This window comes from Hylaeus anthracinus, unplaced genomic scaffold (assembly GCF_026225885.1).
Source record: "Hylaeus anthracinus isolate JK02 unplaced genomic scaffold, UHH_iyHylAnth1.0_haploid 11997, whole genome shotgun sequence".
In the NCBI taxonomy this organism is placed as follows: Eukaryota; Metazoa; Arthropoda; class Insecta; order Hymenoptera; family Colletidae; genus Hylaeus; species Hylaeus anthracinus.
Window position 1 is genome coordinate 287608 of NW_026534344.1, and position 25719 is coordinate 313326.

At 43.1% G+C, this 25719-nt stretch overlaps 1 protein-coding gene across 1 annotated transcript; it reads right to left on the reverse strand.

The window, feature by feature from the left end:
• Window positions 1–1541: 1541 nt before the first annotated feature.
• On the reverse strand, window positions 1542–25455 carry LOC128889364 (guanine nucleotide-binding protein G(s) subunit alpha). The gene is made up of 10 exons (XM_054146937.1): window positions 22892–25455; window positions 20288–20360; window positions 17059–17113; window positions 15058–15177; window positions 11539–11636; window positions 4065–4119; window positions 3775–3848; window positions 2862–3041; window positions 2547–2751; window positions 1542–2293 (listed from the first exon to the last, which is right to left on the reverse strand). The coding sequence occupies exons 1-10, from the start codon at window positions 23028–23030 to the stop codon at window positions 2147–2149; spliced, it is 1146 nt and encodes a 381-aa protein (XP_054002912.1). The 5' UTR covers window positions 23031–25455; the 3' UTR covers window positions 1542–2146.
• Window positions 25456–25719: the final 264 nt, after the last annotated feature.

Consider the following 25719-nt stretch of genomic DNA (forward strand, 5'->3'; position numbering starts at 1 on the left):
TCGAAACACGACTTATTCGTATATTCTTATTTTACTCGGTTTAATTTGACTTTAAACTCTCGTTTACCTATTATAAAAGTAGACGTTACATAGATTCGGTAATCCGCGGTTGATCCAGCAACACGAGAGTGCATGTACGTGGATGAACGCGCTGCGAGGAAGAAGAGCGTTGCGTTTACAGATGAATTATTTCTTTCTTTCCTTGTTAACACGTATTAATTTATTAATTTATATACGTATAATAGCGTGTATATATATACACGCACGCATGCACGCACGCACGCACGCACGCACGCACGCACGCACACACCTGTACTTTTGAAGCAGTTCGCACACGCGTACAAGCACTTTGTCCTCTGGATACGGTGTGTTGTCGAATGACAAAAGAAACAACAATAGTTAAGATTCAACGTAAACGATAGGAGATTTTTTACCATATACAGGGTGTCCAAATAGCATCGTCGAAAGGAATTTAATTGCAAAGACACGCGAGATAAAAAGTTCACTTGGGTACAGAATCGTTCGTATTGTAGCACGTTCCGATGACAAAAATTGATTTATGGATGCTCGGATCAAAATTTTGTACACGTGATCGTGTGTAACGTATATCTTTAGGACGCGAAGCATCGTTCGGAAATGAGACGCGGAACTTTGACGTTACAAAGTCGAATAAATAAGCAACATATTATATCTCTGTATGTTTATAACGTTTACATTGACATACTTTGACTGTAAAACTTTGAGCCTAACGCTAGTCAAAAAAACGTGTACGTGTAAAACGAATTTTTTCAACAATGGCACATCTCTTGCACAGTTGAGGATTTACATACGTAGACGTCACTCTAGCTACAACGACAGTGTGTGCCTAAGTACACGAATTAAAGTATCTCAAATGGAACGAAAAAAATCGGTAAAAAACGATATCGTTGAGGAATCTCGATCCATTAGGAAACGTACATAAAAACATGAATCCGTGGACGGTCACCCTGTACATATTTGATACATAGTTATACAATTAAAACGCTCTTCGAAATACTGTAAAATCTCACAAAATACTCTTCTTGTAAAAAGGTGCGGCTGAGACTTCTACGGGTCGGGCCGATGTGATTTAAAATGTCGAGATTCGGAAGTCGAAGAAAAAGAAAAATATCAATTTTCCAAAAGAAATAAAACACGGGAAGTCGAATAATTGAATCGTCACGGGGCGAAGGTGGAGGGTGAGGAAAAATAGAGATTCGAAAAAAAAGTAATAAAATTGAGTAAAAGAAACGTTTAACGACAAGGACATTATCGGAGAAATCACCTAAGTTTTAGGAAACGTTCTTAATGGTAAATCCGATAACGATAATTAAACCTGCGACGAGTGTGCCGGACGAAAATAGTCGTTACGCGAGTAGCCCCGGCTCGTTACACTGTAACGCCGTGGCCCGAAATGTTAAAACATTCGTTCACTCTCTTATCAACGAATTGATGCGTAATAAGAATAAAATTAACGAGGTAATCGGTAAATTGCACGTGTTTCTCAGCAACGAACATTCATCATGTTTTTATATTTCTCTCTCTCTCTCTCTCTCTCTCTCTCTCTCTCTCTCTCTCTCTCTTCTCACCCAAAATCGACGTTCAGCACATTCTCGTCGAACCTAAAAGGGAGTAGTCGAGTAACGATCGGAAACGTTCGGAGATTGTTATCCATTGAAAACGATTGTTGCAAGAGTAGAATGGCGTAAGGGCGTAATCTGCTTGTACACCAATGACATTAGTAAGCGATTCTGTGCAAAAAGAGACATTGATTCTCAGTTGCCGAGACAAATTGAACCGGTAACCCTTTTCCCGGAAACCCCGGCTGCGCGACAACTTTTCCATCGCGAGACCACACACGTCGCGGGGGAACAAGATTGGCGTGCAGTCGTCGATATATCTCTTGCGATTTTCTCCGCGCGGATCCTTTGCCGCGTTTCGCTCTCTGAATAATCATTGGCTTCAGACACGCGACGAAGAACTGTGCGCATCGACGACGTACGTCGCGATACGTTGTTCAGATCGGTCGCGTTAGTACGACACGTTTCGCTCGCTCGATCGACTCGAGGCGAAGCGTAATCGTGATTCTGATGCGAACGGATGACAGGTCACGTCGGCAGAAACGAAGTCACAAGAGCTCGTACTGGCGCAAGTGCATCCGCTGAATGATGTCCCGGCAATCGTTGAACACTCGCTTGATGTTCTCCGTGTCGACGGCGCATGTGAAGTGCGGGTAACAATAGTGCTTGCCATCGCCGCTGGCTGTGCTTATACGCTGAAAACAATTCCAATCAAATTTTCAAACGCTCTGAGAACGGGGAACACGAGTTCCACGGCAGAAATAATATTAATCGTGGCTCGTGGTAACAGAGGCTTCCGGATGTAAGTCGTGTCGTTTGGATAAGGTACTGTACTGAACGTTTGAGTAGCGTTGAACGATTGGGAGTAAGTTTCCCAAAGCATACGACTTACACTTACACGAAAGTCACTTATCAGCGATAAGTTCAAGTGAGTACGACTTGACTTACGAGAAACTCGTCCCTAATGAAGTACTTGGCCCTTATAACGTCTGGTGGTTCCGAGGGATCCACGACCACGCCTGGTTCGGACGGTGTCTGGTATCGCGCGAACTCTGGAAAATAGTCCTCTAATTTGTGCTTCCCTGCTTTTACCTTTTCCGCCAATAGATCCTGTTTGTTTAAAAATAAGATTACGGAAATTGTGCGGAGCCACCTACAAAGGAAACACACCAGTGATATGTACCGCCAACTTGTTCGAGTTTCGTTCTCGTCTTTCATGTCGAGATAAAGAGTAAAGAAAAGAAAGAAGGTGCTCGTTCGTACCGATTGTTCCAAATGCTTTTGAAGAGATCGAGACTTTCTCGAAGTCTGAGCTTGGTCGGATCTTCCCTGAGTACCATGTTATAACTACTGCACGCCGTTACAAATATGATTGCCGTTACGTCGTTAAAGCACTGTATCCATTTTCTCCTCTCGTCTCTCTGGCCACCGACGTCGAACATACTGCAAAAGTAATCGAAAGCTGCTTTACAATGTTCGTGTACGCTGAGGTCGATACCACGACGATACGTTTTACGTAACAGGACAGACGGTTGAAACAATCAAATCATTAAAAGGCTAACGATGCGTCAAACTGCCTGGGAAATATACAAATTTTTATATTTTTCATTGGAAGCATCGGTCTCGAATGCAAGTTGGATGTATTTGTTTCGTTTGAAATAATTGAAATTAAAAAAAAAAAAAAAAAAAAGTGAAAGAATCAGTGTGCAAGGTGACAGCACGCTTTCTACACACATTCTGTAGACCTTTCGAAGGTCTCTCGAAGGAATGGAGTTTCAAGAGGCGTGGTTTTTCGTTAAATATAGTAACAATTTTTATTTTCTGCTCGTTCGTTATAGAATGGCAAGCTCGATCCGCAATTTATTCGCACTGGATGAAATTCCAACGGGGACCAATAAATACCGTCCCGTAAAAGACAATGTGGAGCAGAGGATCCGAGGTCCGTAGAGCGGACGGAAAAAGGGGGGAAATATAATAAAGTTGCGGAGGCGTTAACGCGGCTAACGGATTTCGCTGCGCGTACAACGCAAGTCGGTGTTCTGTAATACAGGCCGGGATGAGTTGCGCGTCGCTGCTTCGCGTTATATTTACCGTCGGCCGATGTTACTGTAATACGTCGGCTATATATAGTTAGACGACACTGGAGCAAAACGAGGAGGTATCGGACGGGACTTACTGAAAATTTACTTTGTCGACTTGAAACCGCGTTTCGAAGATACCGGACGTGAGAACTCGACACCTGAGGATGTCCTGCAACACAAGTCGAAAAGAATTCATCGGTGAACGTTGAGCATGGTTGTTTAATAATAAATCGTTTGATGGTAAAGAGATGGGCGCAGAGACGGAGAAAAATTATTTTATATCTATTAATCGGTTTATAGTTTTTAGATGGTGGGTCTAATCTAAATAATAGATCGTGGACCCATCCCTGAACCAGGTCGAATTGCGTCAACATGGGACGATTACCTGCTCCGTGGGGGTGTAATCCGGTTGTTTAACAATGGCTACCTTATCTAGAAAACTGAAACAGAGAAAAGAAGGAGAATAATCACTCGAGAAATCGTTCGATATAAGCCAGTCAAACAATCTCGTTATACGTTATGTGTGTGGATCAAAATGTAATATACGATAATTACTTATTTATCTATTTTGCGATGATTCATCTTTTCCAAAACGACAATGTTAATCATTAATTATAGAGGCATATATAACGTCTCATAAAACGCGACCGTATTTCGCGAGGAGGAGCCATGGGCTGTATTTATGGCTACCTTTCGGCCACCAGTTCGCTCTCGTGGATGTTTGTTTGATAAAAATTCGTTAGAAAACGCAAAGCAAAGTTCGATATACATGTATGTAGAGTTGGCTATTCTTTAAATCGAAAATCGGAAACCAATCCCAGTTTTAATGGAACAAACTTTTAGACAGACAGATGGCTAATTGAAATGCTAAAAAAGGTAATATCCGAAAATATCGACTAGGATCGTTGACGGGTCGTTCTCCAACGATCACACGCTAGCCAGAGAGGAATGATCCCTGGCTTTCGTATTGTAGGTTCCAGGTTCGCGAAAGCTGCAGGATCCCAAGACGGGGTCGGTGCTATCGAAAGCAGAACGATAACACGTACGATGGAGGGCGGAAGTGGTTGGTGGAAAAGGGTGGACCGCTGGGGGCAACGAAGGGAGAGAAACTCTCGTTCCTAGCTCTCCTCCTCCTCTCTCTCTCTCTCTGTCTCTCTCTTTCTTTCTCTCAAGACCCTCCCCTGGCCGGTGTCTAGGGTGGATAGAGCGCACCAAGAGGGAAAATCGATCCTCGTCGGTGTCCTATCCTAACCCCAACTCTCGCCCTCTCGGCCTCGCCGGGTATGCCTTCTCTTTGGCACCCAGTTTCCAATCCGGGTCATGGGTCACTGCCACCGCTCTGCTCGCCATCAATCGTACGTGCAGACTTAGCTGTCGCGTGTGTGTACCCCTGGACCGTACAGGTGTGCACGTACGAGGGCCCGCAGGGCTGGGTCTTTTCGCTTTGACAACGGCATCCAACCTTCCACAGTCGGTTGACGGCGATAATACACGGTGTCCCGTTACAAACTGCCTACCTTAAATATCCTCACTATTTTAAGTAGTAAAGTTCGTTGGAGGGGAGCGTATAAAGAGATTGTTCCTCCGAGGATCAAGATGAAGGAAACAATCCTACGCTTCGCTCTGTTTTATTAAACAGAAGTGTTTAGTTGTTTTAAGTGGGGACCTCTACGAGATCTGAGAATAATTTCGACAAGTTTTAGATTGTTTATTAAAATTACAAGCTACAATCTCCTCTTCCGTGCAGACATGTTAACATATCCTTTTTATTGCCACAATTATCTCTGATACGTGCAAGAGTAAAGGAAACCACGTGTTTCAGGAAGAAAGAGAACTCGAAACAGTGGAAACCGAGGTTTCTCTGGCACAAAGTGAACCGGCCACAATTACAATTACACAGGTTACGCGAGGTTGGAGAGCAATTAAGCTCCGTTCACTGACCTCTCTTCAGAGGGCAGGCACAAGTAACCAGCAAACTGGCTCCTCGAGTAAATTTCAGAAACCGCGAATCGACGAAATTGATTTTCGGGACAAAGTGCTTCCGAGGATGAATGTACATGTACACAGACGCGTACACAAGGATAGAGGACGCGTGTGTACGTGTAGGCTCGCTAGGAGGTAGGTCATGAAATTGGCGCGTTCAGATAGAAATGAGGTTATCGACCTCCGGAGAATTGAAAGAGGAAGGAGGTCGTGACCCACTGGCTACAGCAGAACGATTTTCTTGTTATCGCGACATGTAACTCCGCTCGACCTTGGGCTCAACTGTGACAATGTTATTTCTAACGATACGCGTACGCGTCACACTCCTCTTTCACGACAGAGACGAGCCAAGGTGCAGCCTCCTCCAAAAACCAGTTGGGTACTCGAGCGATTTCCATCGGGGAACGATTAGAGGAACGATGCTCTATCTATATGTATACTACGTACGACCTATAACAGAGCCCAGTGGATCCAACAGACTAATAGGAAGCCCAGAGAATTTTTAGGAAAGCTAACCAAATGCGAATGGAAATGCGAATGAAAGTAATGTAAAGCAAGAATCAAATGAATGCGAAATTAAAAAATCTGCAAATCTGAGACTGCTACACTAAATGTTATAGTCAAGTTACACAATTTCACTATCTTGAAACTTTCTTTTACTTTTGAAACTACTTTTACACTTTTTAAAAATGATTGCGAAAGGCTGAAATCGCGCAAACTTTACTTTCAAGAGAATTGTTCTGAGCAACTGCGAAACAATGGCCAGCCGATTGCACGAGTAACGAATCGAACTGGACCGGATCGAACCAGCGCGGCTTAGGATCCATTGCGCCACACTTTCCACTCCATCTCGCTCTAACGGACCCATTCCTAATTGATTTCTAGCTAGAATCATTCGCTCTGGGATAAATATTTATTCGATCGTTATCAAAAGTGATACCGTCTTATTCGGAATCTCTGGTGGAAGTCAAAAAAAACCAATGGAACTTGTTCAGTGTTATGAAAGGGAGAACATGCTCTTCGTAGTATCTTTTCAAGAGCATGTCATTTATTTCTGATCGAGAAACTTGTTATAACCTGTTATAAAAAATTGCACAACATTCACACTTTCAACGAAAATTAATCCTTCTTCGAAGCTCAGAAAAGTTCCTCTAAAAGTCGTAGACTTTTAGAGACGTGTCAAAGACTCCGCCAACGACACCATTGATTTTTTCACGCGTTATATTTAGATAGCCGTCGAAAGTTACCGAGCGACGTTAAAAAGAAAAAAATCGCTCGTTTTTATCCGACGTTACCACGCCACAGGAACAATATTGTTATCGACCTAAACATTCATCAACTACGTGTGCCAGCATCACTGATCTCGGCGCATAGACCGGCGCGGCGCGGCGTGGCGTGGCGTCTATATATAGCAACACGTGTTTCCTCTTTTAAGGTGTGCCGAGGTATTCCATCGTGTAATTGGCACGTTATACCACTCTGTCCCTGTACAACGCTCGTTTTTCTTCCCCATTTTCTCGTCTGAGCACCGACAACGACCAATTTTTACCCTGTACCTGTTCAGTTTTCTTCGGTCCAAGTACGGGCCATTTATTTGTCGAGTTTGTAAAAGTTTAAACAATGAATAACGCGAGAGATGGAGATTCGAATATCAATGAGCCTTGACGGTATGTTGCAAGCTTGATCGTCTTTCCTACACCATCAGCCTACGATTCGTGGTTTTCTTTGACTCCTTATTCTTGGGAATTTCTAATTAGCTTTTCTTTCAGATGACCCAGCAAAATTATACTTTGTCGCAAAAGTAGAACGTGCAATGCATCACCGACCGAATCTATTTTATTGTCACGAACGTAAGGATAGTTCCGATCAGGAAACGAGTCTGACTGAACCAACAATCAATAACCAGCCCGTTGCTGTATCACGATCTCTTATGCTTGTCGAACAAATATTTATCCGCCGCGCACGCAATGATTCAAATTCGAGATATTTTGGGGAGCTCCGTCGCCGCGGCGTATTCATTTTTATCTCGCGAAAGAAGAATGTGGTTCAACGAAACATGGTCCAAGAAACCTAGATATGCTACGCTAACTATGTAGAACGTTATTGTATAAATGTAAAGCTTGGATCGCGAGTGACCGATCAGCGATCACGAATTACACGTGTTTTTATTTTGAACAAGCAATCTCTGCCTATTGTTTCCTCTTCGTGGAGAAAACCTGCCTGTTCCCCGCAGACTACGAATGTTTCTTCCTGATCGCGAAAACACCGTGTTTAGCAAACAGCTGGACGAGATTACAACGATCCCACGTCTCTGTTCCGCGCACGAATCCACTCCGTTGTATCCGAACCGGTGCTCCCCAAAAATATGGTACGCTATTTTTATCGAAAGGTTTCTCTCGCTGCACATGAGCTTGAGAAAGAATCGAAGGGAGAAGAGGTGAACTTAAAAAATTCACGCAAACGTCAGGAGCGATAACCCGCAGCGCGACAGGATTGTTCACGAATATTACTTAGCTACAACTTATTATTACTTTACATTTATATTAGTAGCTCTTTTTTTTCGAGGAAGCAAGAATTTTTCTCTGTTATCGTTTTTTTTTTATACACACTTTACAATATTTCATAGTCCGTATTATTGTTACCAAGATGTCTTTACAGTATAAGTTAGAAGAACGTGGGCATCCAGAGGTAATTCCATAACTGCGTAAAGTCGAGGTACAGTCGAAAAAGGTTGCCTTAAAATCTGACCTCAGATTATAAATGTCAAGAGGAACGTCTTTTTTTTCGGCCAATCGGAGCAATAACGTACGGTTATTCGCAACGGTTATTCGTTGGGTCGTGGGAATACGGTCCGCTTCGGGAATACAAAAATTCGAGAATAAAAATCATTTCTCCATTAAGCGCAAAAATAAACTGCAACACTTTCAGAAAGAGTACCGACACTAAACCAGTGATCATGATCAGACAAGTGTCCGTTTCTGAACTTTTCTATGAAATTCTTATATATTTACAATACAAGTATAAATTACATATACATAGAATTATTTCGCGTATACAATTTACTACCACGTGAAATATTGTTCTATGCGAACAAAGTGTCTTTACGACCAATCATTTGATCGATTCCAATAGCGATAAATAAGTTTAGCGTTAATAGCGAACAAAATTCAAGCGTTTCACAGCTGCATCGATCCTTGTAATCATCGCTCGCCCATTGAATTAAGCTCCCTTTCCATTTCCACGCCTCGAGTAACGACATCGTGGAAGTTGCGTGGGTCGTTGGCAAAGGTTGCCCGGTGGCCAAATGTAAAAGGCCACATTCTTTTCTTTTCTTTTTTTTTCCTTTTTTGTTGTTGTTGTCTAATTAAAGTGTTTGACGAATTGATAGACGGCAAACCAAGTCACATGTTCCGGTTTGTTGGCTTAGCGTACAAGTTTCGTGTTTACACTCGAGATTTACGCCCCTTTGGTCACGATCCAGTGCAACAACCTGTGCCTGGCCTATGTAATTTTCAAAGGGACACGTTTAAAGTGACCTGCTGGACCGGGACGATCCGCGCCGGTCAGTTTTTCTGCTGATTTATATAAATTTATCGGGTCCACCGGGCGTTATAAAGTTACGTGTTTGAAAGGGGGAACACACGATGGCGAAAATATCGAGCGGAATCGCTCGATTTTCGGACCACCTGTGCGCAACAGCCTCGATTCACCTCTTATTATAAAACAGCGATCGCAAATTGAAACGCTTCAAGAGTTAAATATTAGGTATAGAAATTAATTCTGTGCCTTTAGGTTCATTCGTTCATAACTGTAGCTTGGGTAAAAATTAATCGACACTTTATTTAGATAAATCACTAACGTTCCGAGTTCTTAATCTGATTTCCATTACAATGAAACTACATATATGTATATGTATAAGAAATTCAGTAGCCAATCAATTTTGCTTACTGCTGAGAGATTAATCTTGAAGCATTAATAGATAACATCTAGCAAAAAGGGTTAAGACTGTTCCATCCGAATCGTGTCCAAAGCTCTCGTATTGCGTGCCGCGTATCATTATTATTATAAACCGTACACTGTTTCACCGTCAACCTGAAAACAGTGCGTGTCAGTGAAGAACGTGAAAAAAGTTCGAGGCTGGGCGAATTAATCGAGATAACCCCTAGATAGACGAGTGGCCCCTATTAAAGCGATTACCTCGTTAAGGCATTGTCTCCATTGGCATTAAATCGGTGTCACAGGCCCATGAATATAGGTGTACACCGATCTACCATATGTATCGCGGTCATGAGAACGCCACCGAAATTTGAAAAGTTGTGCGTGCAATTAACGAGTCGAAGGAATAGCTCGATTAAGTAAAACGCAACAATTTTAATCTGCCGTTAATTTGTCTCATTTAACAGCGATACACTCAACATCTTGTAGAAATTGATTTTTAAACGATTTTTAAACCTGGTCAAGAGAATGACCTATCTAATTTCGTTATCTTGTTTATAGGTAACTTTTCGATTGAATTATATTTATCGATTATCGAATGCCTCGAGTTTAGTCTATAAAAAGAAATCCAAGGAGGAGGTTAATCGGTTTGCTATCCAAATGGTGTATCGTGGGCGAGCCCCAGTGGCTCACGGTGTCATTATCGTCGTATAAATGTTATCGTTCGTATTTCTTATCGTAATCGTGGTATCACCCCTCCCGCATCCCCGGGGGGCAGATTAGAATAGCCATAGCTCGCGCCTCGAGCACAGGAGCATCTAACGCGACCAAGCCAGCTAATAACTTTACCCTCTTATTTATATCAAAGACCCGCGTCAACGGCTGCCCCGTTACTTTGTATCGCGTTATTCTTGGGCACACTTAACGTTATAATAATTTCTAAGTTGACTCCCTCTCTCCTGCGAGCGGTTTGCAAACGTCAGTCGAGTCCGTACCGTGCTCGAATCTGCTTTTTTGTAGAATTCCAAATGTACATGACAAATTTTGGTTAAACACAAATTACCCCCTAGTTATTCGGTTAAATAATTTAAGTTATTCTAATTTTTAGTTTAGTACAAGTTATTCAGCATTTTATGTATTTCCCTGAGATTATTCTTCAAAAATTCATACTCTGGCTGAAAAATCCTTGATGCCTGTTCGACGATAAGTGGGCATCGGTTAAGCGTACGTTTCTCTCCGCGACCATGACCAACTTGCCAAAATCAAAAATATACTTTCGAGTGAATTATTCGAAAAGAGAGCCACTCCAAAAGTAAACGTAAATCAGTGAACGTTTCGTTTTTTAGAGACATTATTGATAGAGAAAAAGAAGCGCGAGTTTGTTTGGGCTATTTTTAATTTTAAAATAGAGCCAGCGATTTTGCGCAGTTGGTTCTGCGAAGTTTATGGGAATACCATGTGTTGCAAGGAAAAAGAGAGATCAATCAGCCCTGGAAGGAATTGCGAGCGTATCTGGTCAGACGTTTTAGTAAACCTTCTTAAGGTACGACTAGGCAAAAACTACTCGCCGTGCCGCGCCGTGCCCCACCCCGCCCCGCTCCGCCCCACCGTTCACATTCTACGTACTTATTACAGCTGGCAGAGCATTCCCCTAAAATCGCTAATAATTTTCTTTCGTCCTACGATACAGTTAACATACGATCTTATTAATTGCAAAAGGTGCAATCAAAGTTAAGCAGATCTTGGTGAAACGCGTGTAGGATTTCCCAGAGAGGCAGTCGAGACCCTTATCAATTGAACGGGCGCTTTGTGGGAACCTAGGGGAATTTTGCTTCCCGTTCAGGGGAAAGCGAAGCAACTTTCGACGTGTAAATACTCACGTATTTATTATAATAATAAAAATAGCTAAATATTGCGTATAGAAAAAAAGTTTCACTTACTATTTGGCGCAGTCGATTAGTTGGTACTCGTTACTCCTCTCGAAACTCTGCTGAACGCCTCGATCTTTCCAAAGGGTTTCAACGATTTCATAGAACTCCTGAAAGCAAACAATCGCAAGATTTTTTTTAGTAAATCGTCCACGTAGCAGCTAAAAGAATCGAGGAACGCGAACGAACATAAATTATTACTTCGAGTCGCGGCCCACGGATAACTGTGCGAGATAAGTGGTTGGCGCGGACCTCGGTACCGTCACGTTAATTATCTAAAAAAACGTGCAGCTCTGACGAAACAAGGAATTTGGCTCCAACTATCGTGACAACAGAATGTTCCACGTCACGGTTTCGAGATCGACGAAAATATGTTTTCACCTTAACCTCTTCGGCCCTGTCGTCTTTATTCAGACAAGGAAAACAGTTCTATCGTCTCTCGATTTATTTTGAGATAATCAAGTATCGCTAGATGTTATTTTAATAATTATTAACTTCAATATGGCCCAAAGAGGACCTTCCCAGCACCACAGCCATTATTAACAAGAAATACATCCACCCTCTCGTCAAAACATTATATGTAATTGGTATTTGCTTCAATTTACACAGATGAAAATTGTGAAATTTGTGGAACGAGAGCGTATAGCGATGAGCGAGCAGAGTTTGACGCGACTCGATTCCTGGAGTAGTCGGTGGACGACACAGAGATTAATTAATATCGTTGTTGGTAGCAAGCTCGATCAACTGTCCTTCCAGAACTTGCTCGAAGGGAGGGATTTTTGTTCGGGGAGACCAGTTGCCGAGCGTTTCCGATCTCAAAGCAAATTGGATGAACTTTCGAAACTTGGAAGTCTCTAATTCTTCGATCTCGCCCCCGCGACTCGGGGGAAGTAGGAAGTAAACGCGGCGTGAACCGTAAGTCCTGCCAAAACGTGAACACGACGAAAGTTTCATGCTCTCATCGTGAAATAAACGAGCTGTTTGTTACGAAAGTGATGTAATTCCATCGTCGAGGCTCCGGGGGAGGACTAGAAACGTGATTAGGGATTTTCTAGTAATCGCGATATACGACAACGAGACCATTATCTTCTTAGACAGGGTGAGTATCTCTAGTTTGCTTTCTGTTAGTTGTAGTTTTCATTTCACGAAACTATTGGTCTAGAGAAAGGGTGTTTTAAACGAAAAGTACTATTCGCGCCATGAATTAGTAACAGAAACATTGAAAACAGACAGATATAAGAATAGTTTTAGACTAAGTTCATATTTTGAGGTCTACGGCGTCTTTGACATTGAATTTATGTTCATTAGCTTAATTGCGAAATGTTAATCGGCAGGAAGTGTCGGTGATGGGAATGTTGGCAGGCCTGCAAGAGGGAGATTGGCAAGAACAAGTCAGTATATTAATTTGATTGATGATACGGTGGCTCGCGATCCAAACGTATCGCGCAGCTTCAATAATGGTAATACAAACACCAATTGAAAGATGAGACAACTAAAAGTTCAAGAATCAACGGTCCACGGGTATACGGAAGTGTTGAAAGTTAAAAATATTTCAGCAAACGATAGACAACGATCCGCCAAGTCCACCGGCGGTTAGAGCAGTGCTTAGAACGAGGGACAAACGATTCGATTCAATTAATTCGGATGCATCGTTCCGGACGGTCGCGGTGTAGAAACCATGAGCAGTAAACAAGGGTCCACGTTATAATTCGCGGACACGGGGCCCAGGCATATACATAGATACAGGCGCACGCACGTACCCGCCAACTGCCAGTGAATGACGCAAAACACACGGATTATTTTGTCGCGACGACTTTATTTCGAGACGCGCCGCATCGCTGCGTCGAAACGCTCGTTTCGCTCGTTTCGCTCGTTTCGCTTGTCGAGCTCTCGAAATCTCGGTTATTCCTTTTGGCATGCGAGAAATCGTTATTCACAGACATTTTGGTAGTTGGTCTCACTTGGAGAGAAAATGTCAATGTCTTGGTAACTCTTGATTAGTTTTTGTAGTTTCATGATGTACGAAGGGATTTTATTTTAATATTGAAGGAAGGGATCGATTACGAAAAATTAATCGCCTCTGCCAATGTAACATTACGCGCCATCGTGTTAATATTTGCTTTGTTCATTTTGGAAAGATAAAACTCCGTGGTCGTGTCATTGCTTCAAGTTATATGTATAAGAGGACGTGATCGTGGCCGAGAAAGCGTTACTAATACACGACAAATCGGGAGATCTTTAAGGGACAAATCGTGCGAGGTTCAGCGCACGTTCCAAAGAGGCGCGGCAGAATTGTTGCCCTGAATACAAAATGACTAAATGAGTCAAATAACGCGTATCCCGACCGAGCAACTCGTGTCGTAATGTTTTAATGCTACATACTCTCCCTCCTCGCGTTCCTGGTTACTAGTTTCACTGTACGATTCATCGTGCTGAGTTATGAAATTACGCGATAGCCTAACCTTTCTGTGGTACGGTGGGAAATTAGTTGGAGGACGTACGGGTAAGAAGAAGCTCGTTAGATTCTTCAAAGTCTCGAAGCCATAGGAAAATTATAAAAAGAACCCAGTAAGATCCCGAGGGGCGGGCATTGATGGTGTCAGAGAAGTTTTTGATTTGGCAGCTTCGAAACTGTACTGGCACAGCCAGTTTTCCACGAATCAACGGCTATCGAGGAATGCCGGCAGTTTGGAAAAATAAAATCAATGGCTACAGTGTGTGTCGAATCTCGTGCGATTCCATGTGGAACGGCTCGTATACCACACGTACAGTTTCTACTGAACCAGTTTCTCTCTTTGTGCACAACAATACAGGGAGGCTAGCACGTGCATGTACACACCGCGAGGAATGGCGCAGCACATCATAGTCAGGACCACTACATAGCGCACCAACATGTGCGATGGCTGTGTAAACATTGTAAACACTGATCGTGCCGTACAGTGGCTCTCACGCAAAGAAACTCATCGCGAGGTTCAGGTGAATCTCTCCCCTGATCGATCGCTGCGCGACTCGCTACACGAATCACGAACAGGCTCTGTTATGTACTTGGACGAAATGATTACTATTGGAATTGCAAAATCAATTTACTTTTTACATTGTAAGAATCAACATTTATCCCAAGTGTATCCTCTCTGTTATAATTCATTCCTATTTGTGACAAAGGTTGTTTCACCTATTGCAAATAAAGTAAACGAATGTAAAAGAAATGGTATAAATAGTAGATAGATGAGAATGAATTCAGATCAATTTCCATCCGGTATTTTGGGGAATGTATACTTTTACTCTGGAAATTGTAGCTAATGAGACTGGTGTATTACCACGCCAACTGGTGACTTATCGATGCATACGCAACGGAGCAAGAAAACGTCGGTTAATTATTTCTGAAAAGCGAATGCAAAGTTCCCCGGTATTTTGGTATTCACCGACGCTTTCATTGAGAAACAGCACGCGTTGCAGGCTGCGCCATTTTTCAGCGTATTAACGTTAAGAAAGGTGAAGCAGCATGCGGGACAAACTGGTTAGCTGACTCACCGGGGGATAATCGAAGTCTGGAGAGGACGAGACATCCAGGATATAGTCGACTTTGCTCTGATTCGCCGAATCCTCCAACGTGACGGGCGGTGTTAGCGTGCTCATTGCGCTGGTTATCGTCTGAAAACAATAACACACACACATACACATATACATACACATACACATACCCATACCCATACCCATATACATCATTCAAAGTTACAGTTTCGTAGAGACAATCACCAAATTGAAGATTCGCGAATTGAAAGCGTGAAAATCCCTTTTTAATTATAACGGGTAACGGGTAACGGGTCTTCCAAATACAACGTAAATTCGCAACATTTATCCTTCTTCTAGATCTATCTAGATCTAGTTGGGAAAATCGAAACTAATTGGTCCCTCAACATCAAAATTTGTATTTATCGGTCCTTTTCAGAAAATCTTCCTATTTCTGTTCCGTCGTGTTTGGGTAGCGTTCGATCCCATCGCTAGCCGTGAGAGACATGCAAATGTCCGTCTTAACGATCGTAAACGTCCGTAAATTCGCGACGTTCCACCAGGAGACGAGTATCGTCGTCAATTTGTCGTTCGAGGCCGCGTTTAGATACGCGTATCGTGCGTAACCTTGCAATCACTTCCGTGTGTCAGGTGAACGCGGTGGACAATATTTCCCCGGCCGTGACATTCGAGGATTACGAATGTGACATTATCTACGCACGGTGCAGACAAACGCAACCGCGAGACATGATTTCGATGGCAATTACGCGAGTCGATTGAACGCGTTTAGCCCGAGAAAACACATTCGCTGCTAAAATAATCTATCGCTTGGCCGAAACACGTTCTCTCATTTAACCACTCGACTGCCGTGCTCGAGTTAGCTTGGGCACACATAGTCGTCGGATAAACAAGTGAAGGCATATTTGGTTGTTCGAATAGTACAGAGTAACATACGAAAAGTATAAATTTTCCTTGGATTGAAAACACCACCGATTGGTAGCGATTTTCCCAACTAATACGGAATCACTTCGTGGTACAAAGTATAGATTACTTTCTTAAATCATATTTATTTATATACGTTATTCGTAGACTGCGGATTTTATGCTCGATTTATGACATAAACCTAGTTGTACCAATGTTTACATTTGATTTGCACACGCAGATAGACAATGAAAGAAGAGCGTAGAATGTAGAAAAAAACGCTATCACCAAATGGCCAAAGGGAAACTTGAATCTTCGATGACGCACGATGGTAGAGGGTTCGGACCACCCAAGTGCGAATTGTACATAAAGTGAAACGTTTGTTTTTACGAGAGCTACTCGATTCCAATGAAACGGGCCATAGGTATCGAATCGATAGGATATGTATATATATATATATATATATATGTATATTCGTGAGAACGTATCGCGATCGTTCCCAGCGCAGCTCGCGGGTGCAACGGGAACAGGGTCGAGAAAAATGTGCACCAACGCCAACCAACTTTGAAAAGAGTTTTCGACTTGTCGTAGGAAGACGCGCGTATCGATTCGGCGATAGACGGACTCGTTCCGAGAATATCCTCGCAGTGATAGGCTCGCGTGTGAATTATTCAATTCGTTTGGTTGATATCGCGATCCGAGGCGATATTTTCGGCCAACGAATCGCGTGATTTCATCGCTAACGGGCTCCCCGACGCGTTTTAACGAGGCTGACCGCCGCTGAGACTCGAGGAATACGCGGTAGTGGACGGTTAATGGTTATATGTACAGCGCCTGGTACCGCGAGCGCTCGGTCGCCGAACTTGAAAGCGGTGCTGCACGCGTGTGGACATCGGTAGCTGTCGATGCAAGAGTGAAACCTTGGAGCAAATCGCAGCTATGATTTATTTTCACTTAGTTTCCTATATTGTACCCCTCTTTATTTAATTCAATCTTAACAATCGAATTAAATCGAGTCCCGAGTCAAATCAGCCTTTTCGGAGGTTCTACTATATTCAGCAGACGACGAGTTAAATGAATATATCCGTGAATAATTCTTACCAGTATCGCGTCTCTGATGTTCTTCTTGATGTCCTCGATCTTTTGCCGTTTTTCCCTGTGCAACAGAGAGAAAAATTGTGTGAGAAAGAAACCGGGTGCCGCTTTGTCCGGCTTTCGAACGAATCGTTATCGGTATCTGTGTTTTGTCATCGTCCACCGGAAACGTTTAATACGGATACGGGAGAACGGAGGAATTCGATCGCGTTTAATTAACTGTCGGAGACGACAGCCTCGAAACGATCTATATGCGCGTATTGTCATTATTAGCGGTTCTCGAGTCATTCGGTAATTTTAGAACTCACGGCATCACGCCAGTTTTAGGCGTATAACGATTTCGTCGATTTGGAGACACTGGAGGTTTCGACAACGATCGCTGTCGATCCTACTCGATAGAATCAATTCTCGATTATAAGTTAACGTTCAATTGCGATGACTTTAAGCTATGCCCAATCCTTCCCTAAAACTATCGCTCGAATACCAACACCTTTGTAAACCGTATCCACAATTGGAATTTTATATCCTACACGTTCGAACGAGAGGCAAACGGAGAAACGACGAATGTTTTTCGTGCACATGTGTGCTGGCCCTGGTGTTTTATGGCGATACCTGTGCCAGGCTTCTGTCGTCGTTCGAACAGACGTTGGATACTTTGTGTTCTGTCGTGCATAAACGACAGATTACAGACGCGTGCGCGATCCAATACAGGTTTTCCCATTTCTGTCGTTACGTTATTCCAGTCAAGTTTTTCCCGACAAAACAATCGGCCAAGTTGAAATACAATTTCGTAAGTGGTGTTTAGATCGACGGTGCGAGACGCGCGCGATTGTGAAACGAATAGAATTTCTCAAGTGGGAACAGTATTCAATTATATCGCGGAGAAAGGGTATCGATTAATCAGTTATAGGTGGTAGCAGAGAGTGCGAGGCAGTGAATAGGCTTTAAATCCTGGATTAATAATTCCTGTGTGCGCGATTCTATGACGCGTTAAGGAATTCTAGACGTTGCTTAGAATAATTGGAGGATCATCCGCACGAATAGAAGCGCCCAGCGTGCTTTACGGAATAGGTGTTTGATAAAAATAGGACTGCGTATCTTCGTCGTCTGAAATTATGGGGACGACTAAGGTTGTTCTAAAAAGAATGTTCAAGGTGTAGAATGTAAAATTTTAATAGTAAAGTCAATGGTAAAATAGTTTAGTTTAATACAATTCATTTGTAAAAGACAAACGAATAGAATCGAAAGAGAAAACAGTCGAGTCGAAAGGCTGGTCACTTGGCAACAAGTGTGTCTTCCGTTTGAGGCGAACACAAGTCGTTGGTAAGAGATCGACGATTACATGGCTGAGAGTTTACGCGAGAGGTCAAGCATGTAGCATATGCGGTACGAATATATTGTGTAAATGCAAGTCCTTCTTATTGGATTGGTTAGTTCGATAATTGCATGAACTTTCAGCCCCGTGTTTCCTGCGACTGCGAGGCTCTACCGCGTTCAGCTGCTAAAACAGCGTTAGTAACACTGTCTACTGTTTGTTTACATTCGCAGCGATGAGACGTGCACGTGAAATATGCGCTACTCTCGTGATTACAATCGAAATGGTAACCGAATTTCTCTGGGTACTATCGGACTTGGAATAGGTGAACTTTGATGCTTTTACGCTATCGATTAGTCTGTACGAAGAATTTACTCTGGAAATATTCAGAGGTTTTATAAAGAATATTCGGTTGAATTAAAAGGCCTGGAAATAGGCTCCTCCGATAGATAAACCGTTAACGGCGAAAGTATTTAAAGGTAAAAGGGACAAACCATAGGAAAATTCGCTCCAACTTTCAGCTTAAAATCTACTCAACCTTTTCACCTTTTACAGTTAAAATAAACAAAAGAGGCTATATGTACAGTTGATTGCAGGAGGATCAGTTCACCTTTCGATTTGCCCGGGCAAAATGATCGAAAATCCAAGTTCCGTTGTTCCGTGGATTGGCCTAATCAAATATACATTGGCCGCGATACGTATACAAAGATTGCAAATAGAAACGACACGAGACAACGGAGTTATTCTCGTCGCCTTGTTTATATTTTACGTGCGACCGGTAGGATGGCAAACGAAAATCAAACGAAACGGATGCGGTTACCGTTGCCGTGCAAAATGCAAAAGCGTTGCGTGCGTGGAGGGGGATAGATCCTAAAAATATCGAGAGATTCTACCGGTATGTTTCCATAGTAAACAAGCGAAATCTGAATCGAGCGCTTCGGACACGTAATGCTTCTTAGAATCGAGCGGCCAAAGAGAACGAGGCTCGTCGATACAAACAGTTTTCCCGTGCGTTTTGTCGAAAAAATTCCACGCTGCGCGCAAACGACGATCCGGATCGAGGGAGACAGCGAGAAAAAGCGACGTGGAAAGGAAAGAAATCACCGCAAAACGTAGCGTAACGAGCCGTGTTTTAGGCCCGTTATCAGCGCCTGTTGGCAGACGAAATTTACGACACACGTGAAACGGGCCGACCCCGTCTGTTTGCACGTCGTTTCCATCCTATCTAGTTGCTCCTGATTTTCCACGTATAGGTGTACCGACCATCCTTTCGCGATAACGTCGTGCGTCTTCTGCGTGGTTGTTTTCGCGCTTGTCTGTACGATTTCGTCGCGGTTGATAGGTGAAAAACTTTGATCGATGAACGTACGCTAGAGGTGGACAATTTCATACAAAAATTTCAACATGAATTACGCCTGCTATTCCAATCAAATTTCATTCATCTCTGACATACGGTCCAAACATCTAAATGGAACATTTCAAGTATTAGGGTACATACTATTAAACCAGTTTGTTTACAGTCGTAGCAAAAGAAACTGTACAGTGAGTCCTCGTAGTGTATGCATATGCATTCACACATGGAGTAAAGCTTTTCTTTTCGTAAAAAAAAAAGTATGTATAAGAGTATTCAACTTTAATCTATTCGATAAAAAAGATCGTTTATTTAACTGTATCAAATGAATGAATGTATTAATTAGAATAAGAATTTAGATGAAATAGAATTAGGCTGATATTGTTGAAACTTTCTATTAGTTTACCAATGTAAACTGTGATACATGTAAATGTAAAGACTGGACCAAGGGATGCTCTACTCCAACATAGCCCCATGTTCAAGGGCATCGAGTTATTGCACCGAGTCATATTCGAATGCGATTCTCTGAATTATTTTGGAACGTTACGTTTCAAAACAACGAGACTCACGCTTCGCTGAAGCCATTAACGTGCAATATCCTCATCTGTTTGACGATCGTGCTCTTCCCGGATTCTCCCGCTCCTGAAACATAAACAACGATATTATTATTTCTTTTTTTCCTCTTCTGAAAACGTGTTACGTGATCGCGGTCGTTTAATGCGCTCAAACGAAGGACTCTCGGAGCCCCGGATCAACAAGTTGAACGACGGTCGTTTACTTCAAAGGATTCCTCTGTTCATTAAGTGTTGTTTCCGCGTAGCATCGACGTGAAAGAATTACACACTCCGCAAACTTTCAGTTTGTTACATGTTCCCGCGTCAATTTCAAATTTAATATCAAGTTACCAAGTTTTTCTTTCGTGGATAAAAATCAATAATTCGTTAGTTATTCTTTGCAGTGTTAAAGACTCGAAATGTATACAGCATATAGTTTTCTTTTGTATTTAATGCCCTTGAATTTAGCGATAAGATTCGTCACATAAAATCCCTTTCTCTGTAATCGAATCGAACAAAACTCCAGAATGATTTGGAAGCTTGATAACATTTTCAATTGGTGTTTCTACCATTTTCATCATTAGTACAAAAAAAAAAAAGAAGAAAAGAAGAAAAAAAGAAAAAAAAAGTATGGCACCACTAAGATAAAACACTGCCTAAAGCAGCCTAGCCACGAATATTCCGTGTTTCGACCGCGAGGAGTAAGAGAAGCGACATTCTAAACAGCGTAATATGTAATTAAAACAGCATTAGCCGTCACAACGGCACACCGAGAGACCGTCGCGAGGAAAATGGAACGAAAATAGGCTTTCGTGGGCGCAGCGATAGGGGGGTTCTAATATTTTTTTTCCTCCCAGGCGATCCCTCCTCGATCATTCGAAAGGTTCCTCTCGACGGGCGCGCGCAAGCAAAGTATTTTCATTTTTGTTTCTGTTCGTCAAAAGGGATCGTAATTGCACACGACAAGGAAACAATCCAGGCAACAGCTGTTGCTTCGTTGGCTGTAGGCTACGAGTCGGATACGCATACATACACCCACACACGGACGACACCCGTCCACGGTCGAATTAGAACGACGACCTACATAAACGGAAGAATAGGAAGGTAATGGCTAGGTGTTGGGTTAAGTATCGCGATAAGTGGATGGTGTGAGTGCGTGTGTGAGACGAGGGCGCACGCGCGCACCCACGTTGGCCTCTGTGAAAAAGACTCTGACTGACGAGAGAAGGAGAAGAAGGAGACGAGGAAGAGCACACGAAAAGGGTACAACATCAGAGCCGTCGGCTCTTGGTGGATATTCGTGGGTGCCGCCGGCTCATACGATAATCGATAAAATTGAATTACGCGCTGCTGAGCATCGCGATAATGTTCGTGTGGCCTGTGTCCTCGCCGAAATTCGAGATCGAAGTCGACTCAGCCACCTGTGTCGACCACTGGCTAGTTGACTCGACACGTGTATACCCGCGATTTAAAACTAAAGAGTATCATCACGGAAAGCCAAAAGGGGTACGTGAGATAGTTGAATCCAGTGTCTAGATCAAAATTTCGAATAGCCATCGCGTTATATAAAGAGTGAAGCTGAACAAGAAAAAATGTATAACAATTATACATATTGGCCCGAGCACGTACCCTAAAGTAGACACGTTATCGTTTAAACGGTTTTGACTCAAACTTCTGTCTTTCGCCCCCCCCCCCCCCCTCCCACTCTTTCGGTTCGGAAGTTACCAATTATTCTCTGTTAGAACTTTGTCATCTCTAAAAATGTACAAAGTATAAAAAAAAAAGTTTAGTTTCACCCTTCACCCTTCATGAATAGTGTAATCCTCCCCTCCCCCTCTCTTCGGGTTACGCCCCCTACTTTGGAAAACACCGATCGGAACGCATTCGACAGCGAGCGATACGATTATGTTCAAGGTCGTGTGAGGTCAAGAATTGATACACGCAACGAATATCTCGTAGAAATTGAAAGTGAGGTTAAGAAACGACTAGAGTCCCTTCGCTTCAACTAAATGGAGCTTTCTATTTGATAACTAGGATGACCTTTATTTGGTAAAAATTTCTGCAAAGTATTCTCTGAAAGTTTGTTCCCTTCTATCTCGTTCTTAGGCTGTTCATTTACGAGACGAGTGCCGAACGATAGCAATATCAACAATCCGTTGCGAGGAACGTGGTGCACCGCGGGTAGGATTATAATTGTCCTAGTCGACAGAGAAAATGTCTCGTTAGGGAATTTCTGGTGTACGTTATAGATTTTAAGATACCGAATGCGAATGTGAGAATAAAAGTGTCTTATCGTATCAGATTTTTGAAAATAAGTTTCTGTTTCTTGTTTACAAGAATCTATGTACACGTTGAAAAATAAATGGTTACGTTACGACAATAAGAGCACCGGTCTTTCATACACCGATATTTCAAAAATATTTCAACCGATTCAACGCATAAAAGAGTTTCTAGGACTAGAAAGCACTCGTATCGAGAACAAATTAAATTCTAAACGTGACACCTTTTAATTTCCGATCTAGACTTGGCACATGAAAATCTATAAGCAACACACACCTGTGTTTTTCTGTTACAGGTTATCGACGGTAAGAAAAGAAAAGCGGTTTTGCGGTCACTTACCGAGCAAAAGGAGCCTGTGAGTGGCTCGGTAAACTTGCTTGTCCTTTTGCAATTGCCTGGTGATGGCATCCGAGCGCCTCTTCTGGTTCTTGCTGTCATCCTGGCTGGCCTTGCTGCTCTGGCTGCCGAAACACCCCATGACACACCACGAGAGAGACACGCGCGGCTCGCCCTCTTCGCTCTTCCCTTCCACTTCTGTTGGTTCTCTGTTGTTCTCGCTTCAAAGAAATATCACCACTAATACCTTCTCCTCCCCCGAGCCTGAGTAGCTCGCGGTTACGAGCACTACCGGCGCGCGTTGTTTATCTCGCGTGTGAATGCGACGTTCGATATAAGTAACACCCTCTCTCTCCCGCGGTTCGCGGAGATTCACTCCGTTTCCACGTCTACCTGCCTCGAGGTTCGTTCCTTCGTTCCGGTCGGCTGTCTGTCACTCGATACTTAATCTATCACCGTCGCGCTTACACTCGAGCTTCGTCCTTCTATCGACGTCTCCCTCTCTTTTCCACCCGCCGCCTCTATCGTTACGGCGATCGGTTTTGTCTCGCGATCTTATACTCCTTGTTTCTCCTCGTTTTGCTATCTTCCTCTTCTCTTTCATACACCAATCAATGTACACACGTATATCTTGACTGGGGGTTCGCACCTGACACGTTCACTTCACGGCTTCTTTCACTGCCCGCGAAACCATAGCTACATATTCATGTATATATTGTATATATATATACACACACACACTCACACACACACACACACTCCGTGTGTCGCGACGGTGCTGCTGGTCCAACGTTGATGTACCGTGTTAAAATACGAGGTACGGAGACACCACGTATAGGATGCTACTTTTCTCGTAGAATGTTTAGTTCTCCAAGGAGTGACGACTACCTTTGGATGATGACACCTGGGACACCAACGACGACGACGACGACGACGACGACGACGACGACGACGACGACGACAACGACGACGACGACGACGACGAATTGATTCGCGAGGAAGGAGAGCACGAGCCGGTTACGTATCGAACGTAAGCACGACTAGACACGACTGATAGACGAAATGAAAAGACTCTGCGATATATCGGAGCGAATCACTTCCGAATTTTACGTTTAACACTGGGCGAGAACCGACCGCGACACACTCGCCAAGAATTGCGATAGAGGGAGTACGCACGAGGCACGAGAGCGACTCGAGAGAGTGGGAGCGAGACCGGGACTGGGATAATAGGTTGACGTGCACTGTCGTCCGATGCGCCTCCTGTGATGGCCCGTGAACACGACACGAGACACACGCGAAATCGTTTCAGGAGGAAGGGACTCGCGACGCGTGTACGCGACAGTTTTGCTTCGCCTTGCCTCCCAGCCCCCCTACTCTTTTCGATAGACAACGACAAGTTAAAATAGATCGTCTCCGGTGCGCTGCTTAGCTCGTTGTTGTTCGAGCGAATCGACAGCTCCCGTAGATAGGGAAGACAATAACCGTGTGACTAACCACTTTTCTTCGCTTTTCTATGCCTCTCGCGATTTCCGCCAGTATCGTTCCAGTGATATTCTCGTTTCGTCCAGCTTGGAACCGTGAACCGAACCCCCACGATCTCTACTTTTTCTTCTTTCTCTGATTTTCGGTTCCTCGACTCCTCAATTTTTCGAGGGCTCGTCCGGGTTCCCCCTCTCCGCTGCTCGCTAGTCTCTCTACCCCTCTTCGCGAGCTTCTCGACGACGACCACAGCACAACCACCACTCGGGGAACCCTACCGTGTGCCCTCTTTTCGCACACACCCTCGAGTGGTTTTGCTTTTTCACTCTCCGCGCCTCCCTTTCACCGAATTTACTCGCTCTCCTCACTCAACAATCCCCGAGGAAATTCGCGGCCGAAACATCCGAGACGAGGTGCTCCCTGCAGCCAACATGTCGTCTGCTAGACCCACCAGCGCGGCGGACCACCGCGCTTCGGATGGATCAGGTTCGTATCTTGCGTTTTGAGCACCCTGTCCTTGACTGGTTGCTCTTATTACACTTTTATCCTCGAAAAACCAACCGATTTGCACAACACTCTCCTGCCTTCAATCTCTCCTCCGTAGTTTTTCAATAGTTTCGTTCCGGGTCCAACAATCTGTCGTGTTGAATGTTAATACTTTGATACATCGAGTGTCGCACCGCCGCGGTATTCGATGGAACTAACCATTCTATGTGTACACGCTCGTATACCCCATGTACGTACGCTAAAACTTTTGGCTTGCTCTTCGATTACACATGCTTATTTAGTTCCATCGGTGCGACAGATTGCGCTGTAATCACTCCGTGTAGGTATAAGTACGCGACTGTTACGCACACATCAGATTGATACGATACAATGTGAAAGCATACAGATATTTTTCAAAGTCTTCTTTGCTACAGATACAACTACGGCAAATAATTTTCCTTTTACCACTGAATTCTTTAGCAAGCTTATCTGGTATCGCTGTTTAAAATCACGCTAATGTGTGTATCCTTTATTTGCTAATAAAAATTGATTTCACTCTAAAAATTTTAGAAACCTAATTAAATTGACGTAACCTATTAACTATAAATAAATATAAAACAAAAGTTCTAATATCGTGAGATGCCTATTATTATTAAAACAGTTTGATTTTCATATAATTTTTTATCGTATTTCGAAATTAAATTTTAATTTTAAATAAATTACACAAATATCGTATAATTATGTCATAATTATTGGAATTGTTATTTCTTCTATTATTACAGTATTAGTACTTTAAATGAAAATTATGTTGCTTAAAAAGTAAAAGCTAGGTACATGTTTAGTGCACGGAAATTTGTATATCGAGG

Excerpts from the sequence above, each read along its gene's own strand:
- LOC128889364 (XM_054146937.1), bottom strand. The coding sequence starts at position 23,030 with ATGGGGTGTTTCGGCAGCCAGAGCAGCAAGGCCAGCCAGGATGACAGC. Across the intron at positions 2,752-2,861 it reads AAAAGCATTTGGAACAATCG|GTGGCTCCGCACAATTTCCG; the intron begins GTACGAACGAGC and ends TTTCCTTTGTAG. Across the intron at positions 2,294-2,546 it reads TCATTAGGGACGAGTTTCTC|CGTATAAGCACAGCCAGCGG; the intron begins GTAAGTCAAGTC and ends AATTGTTTTCAG.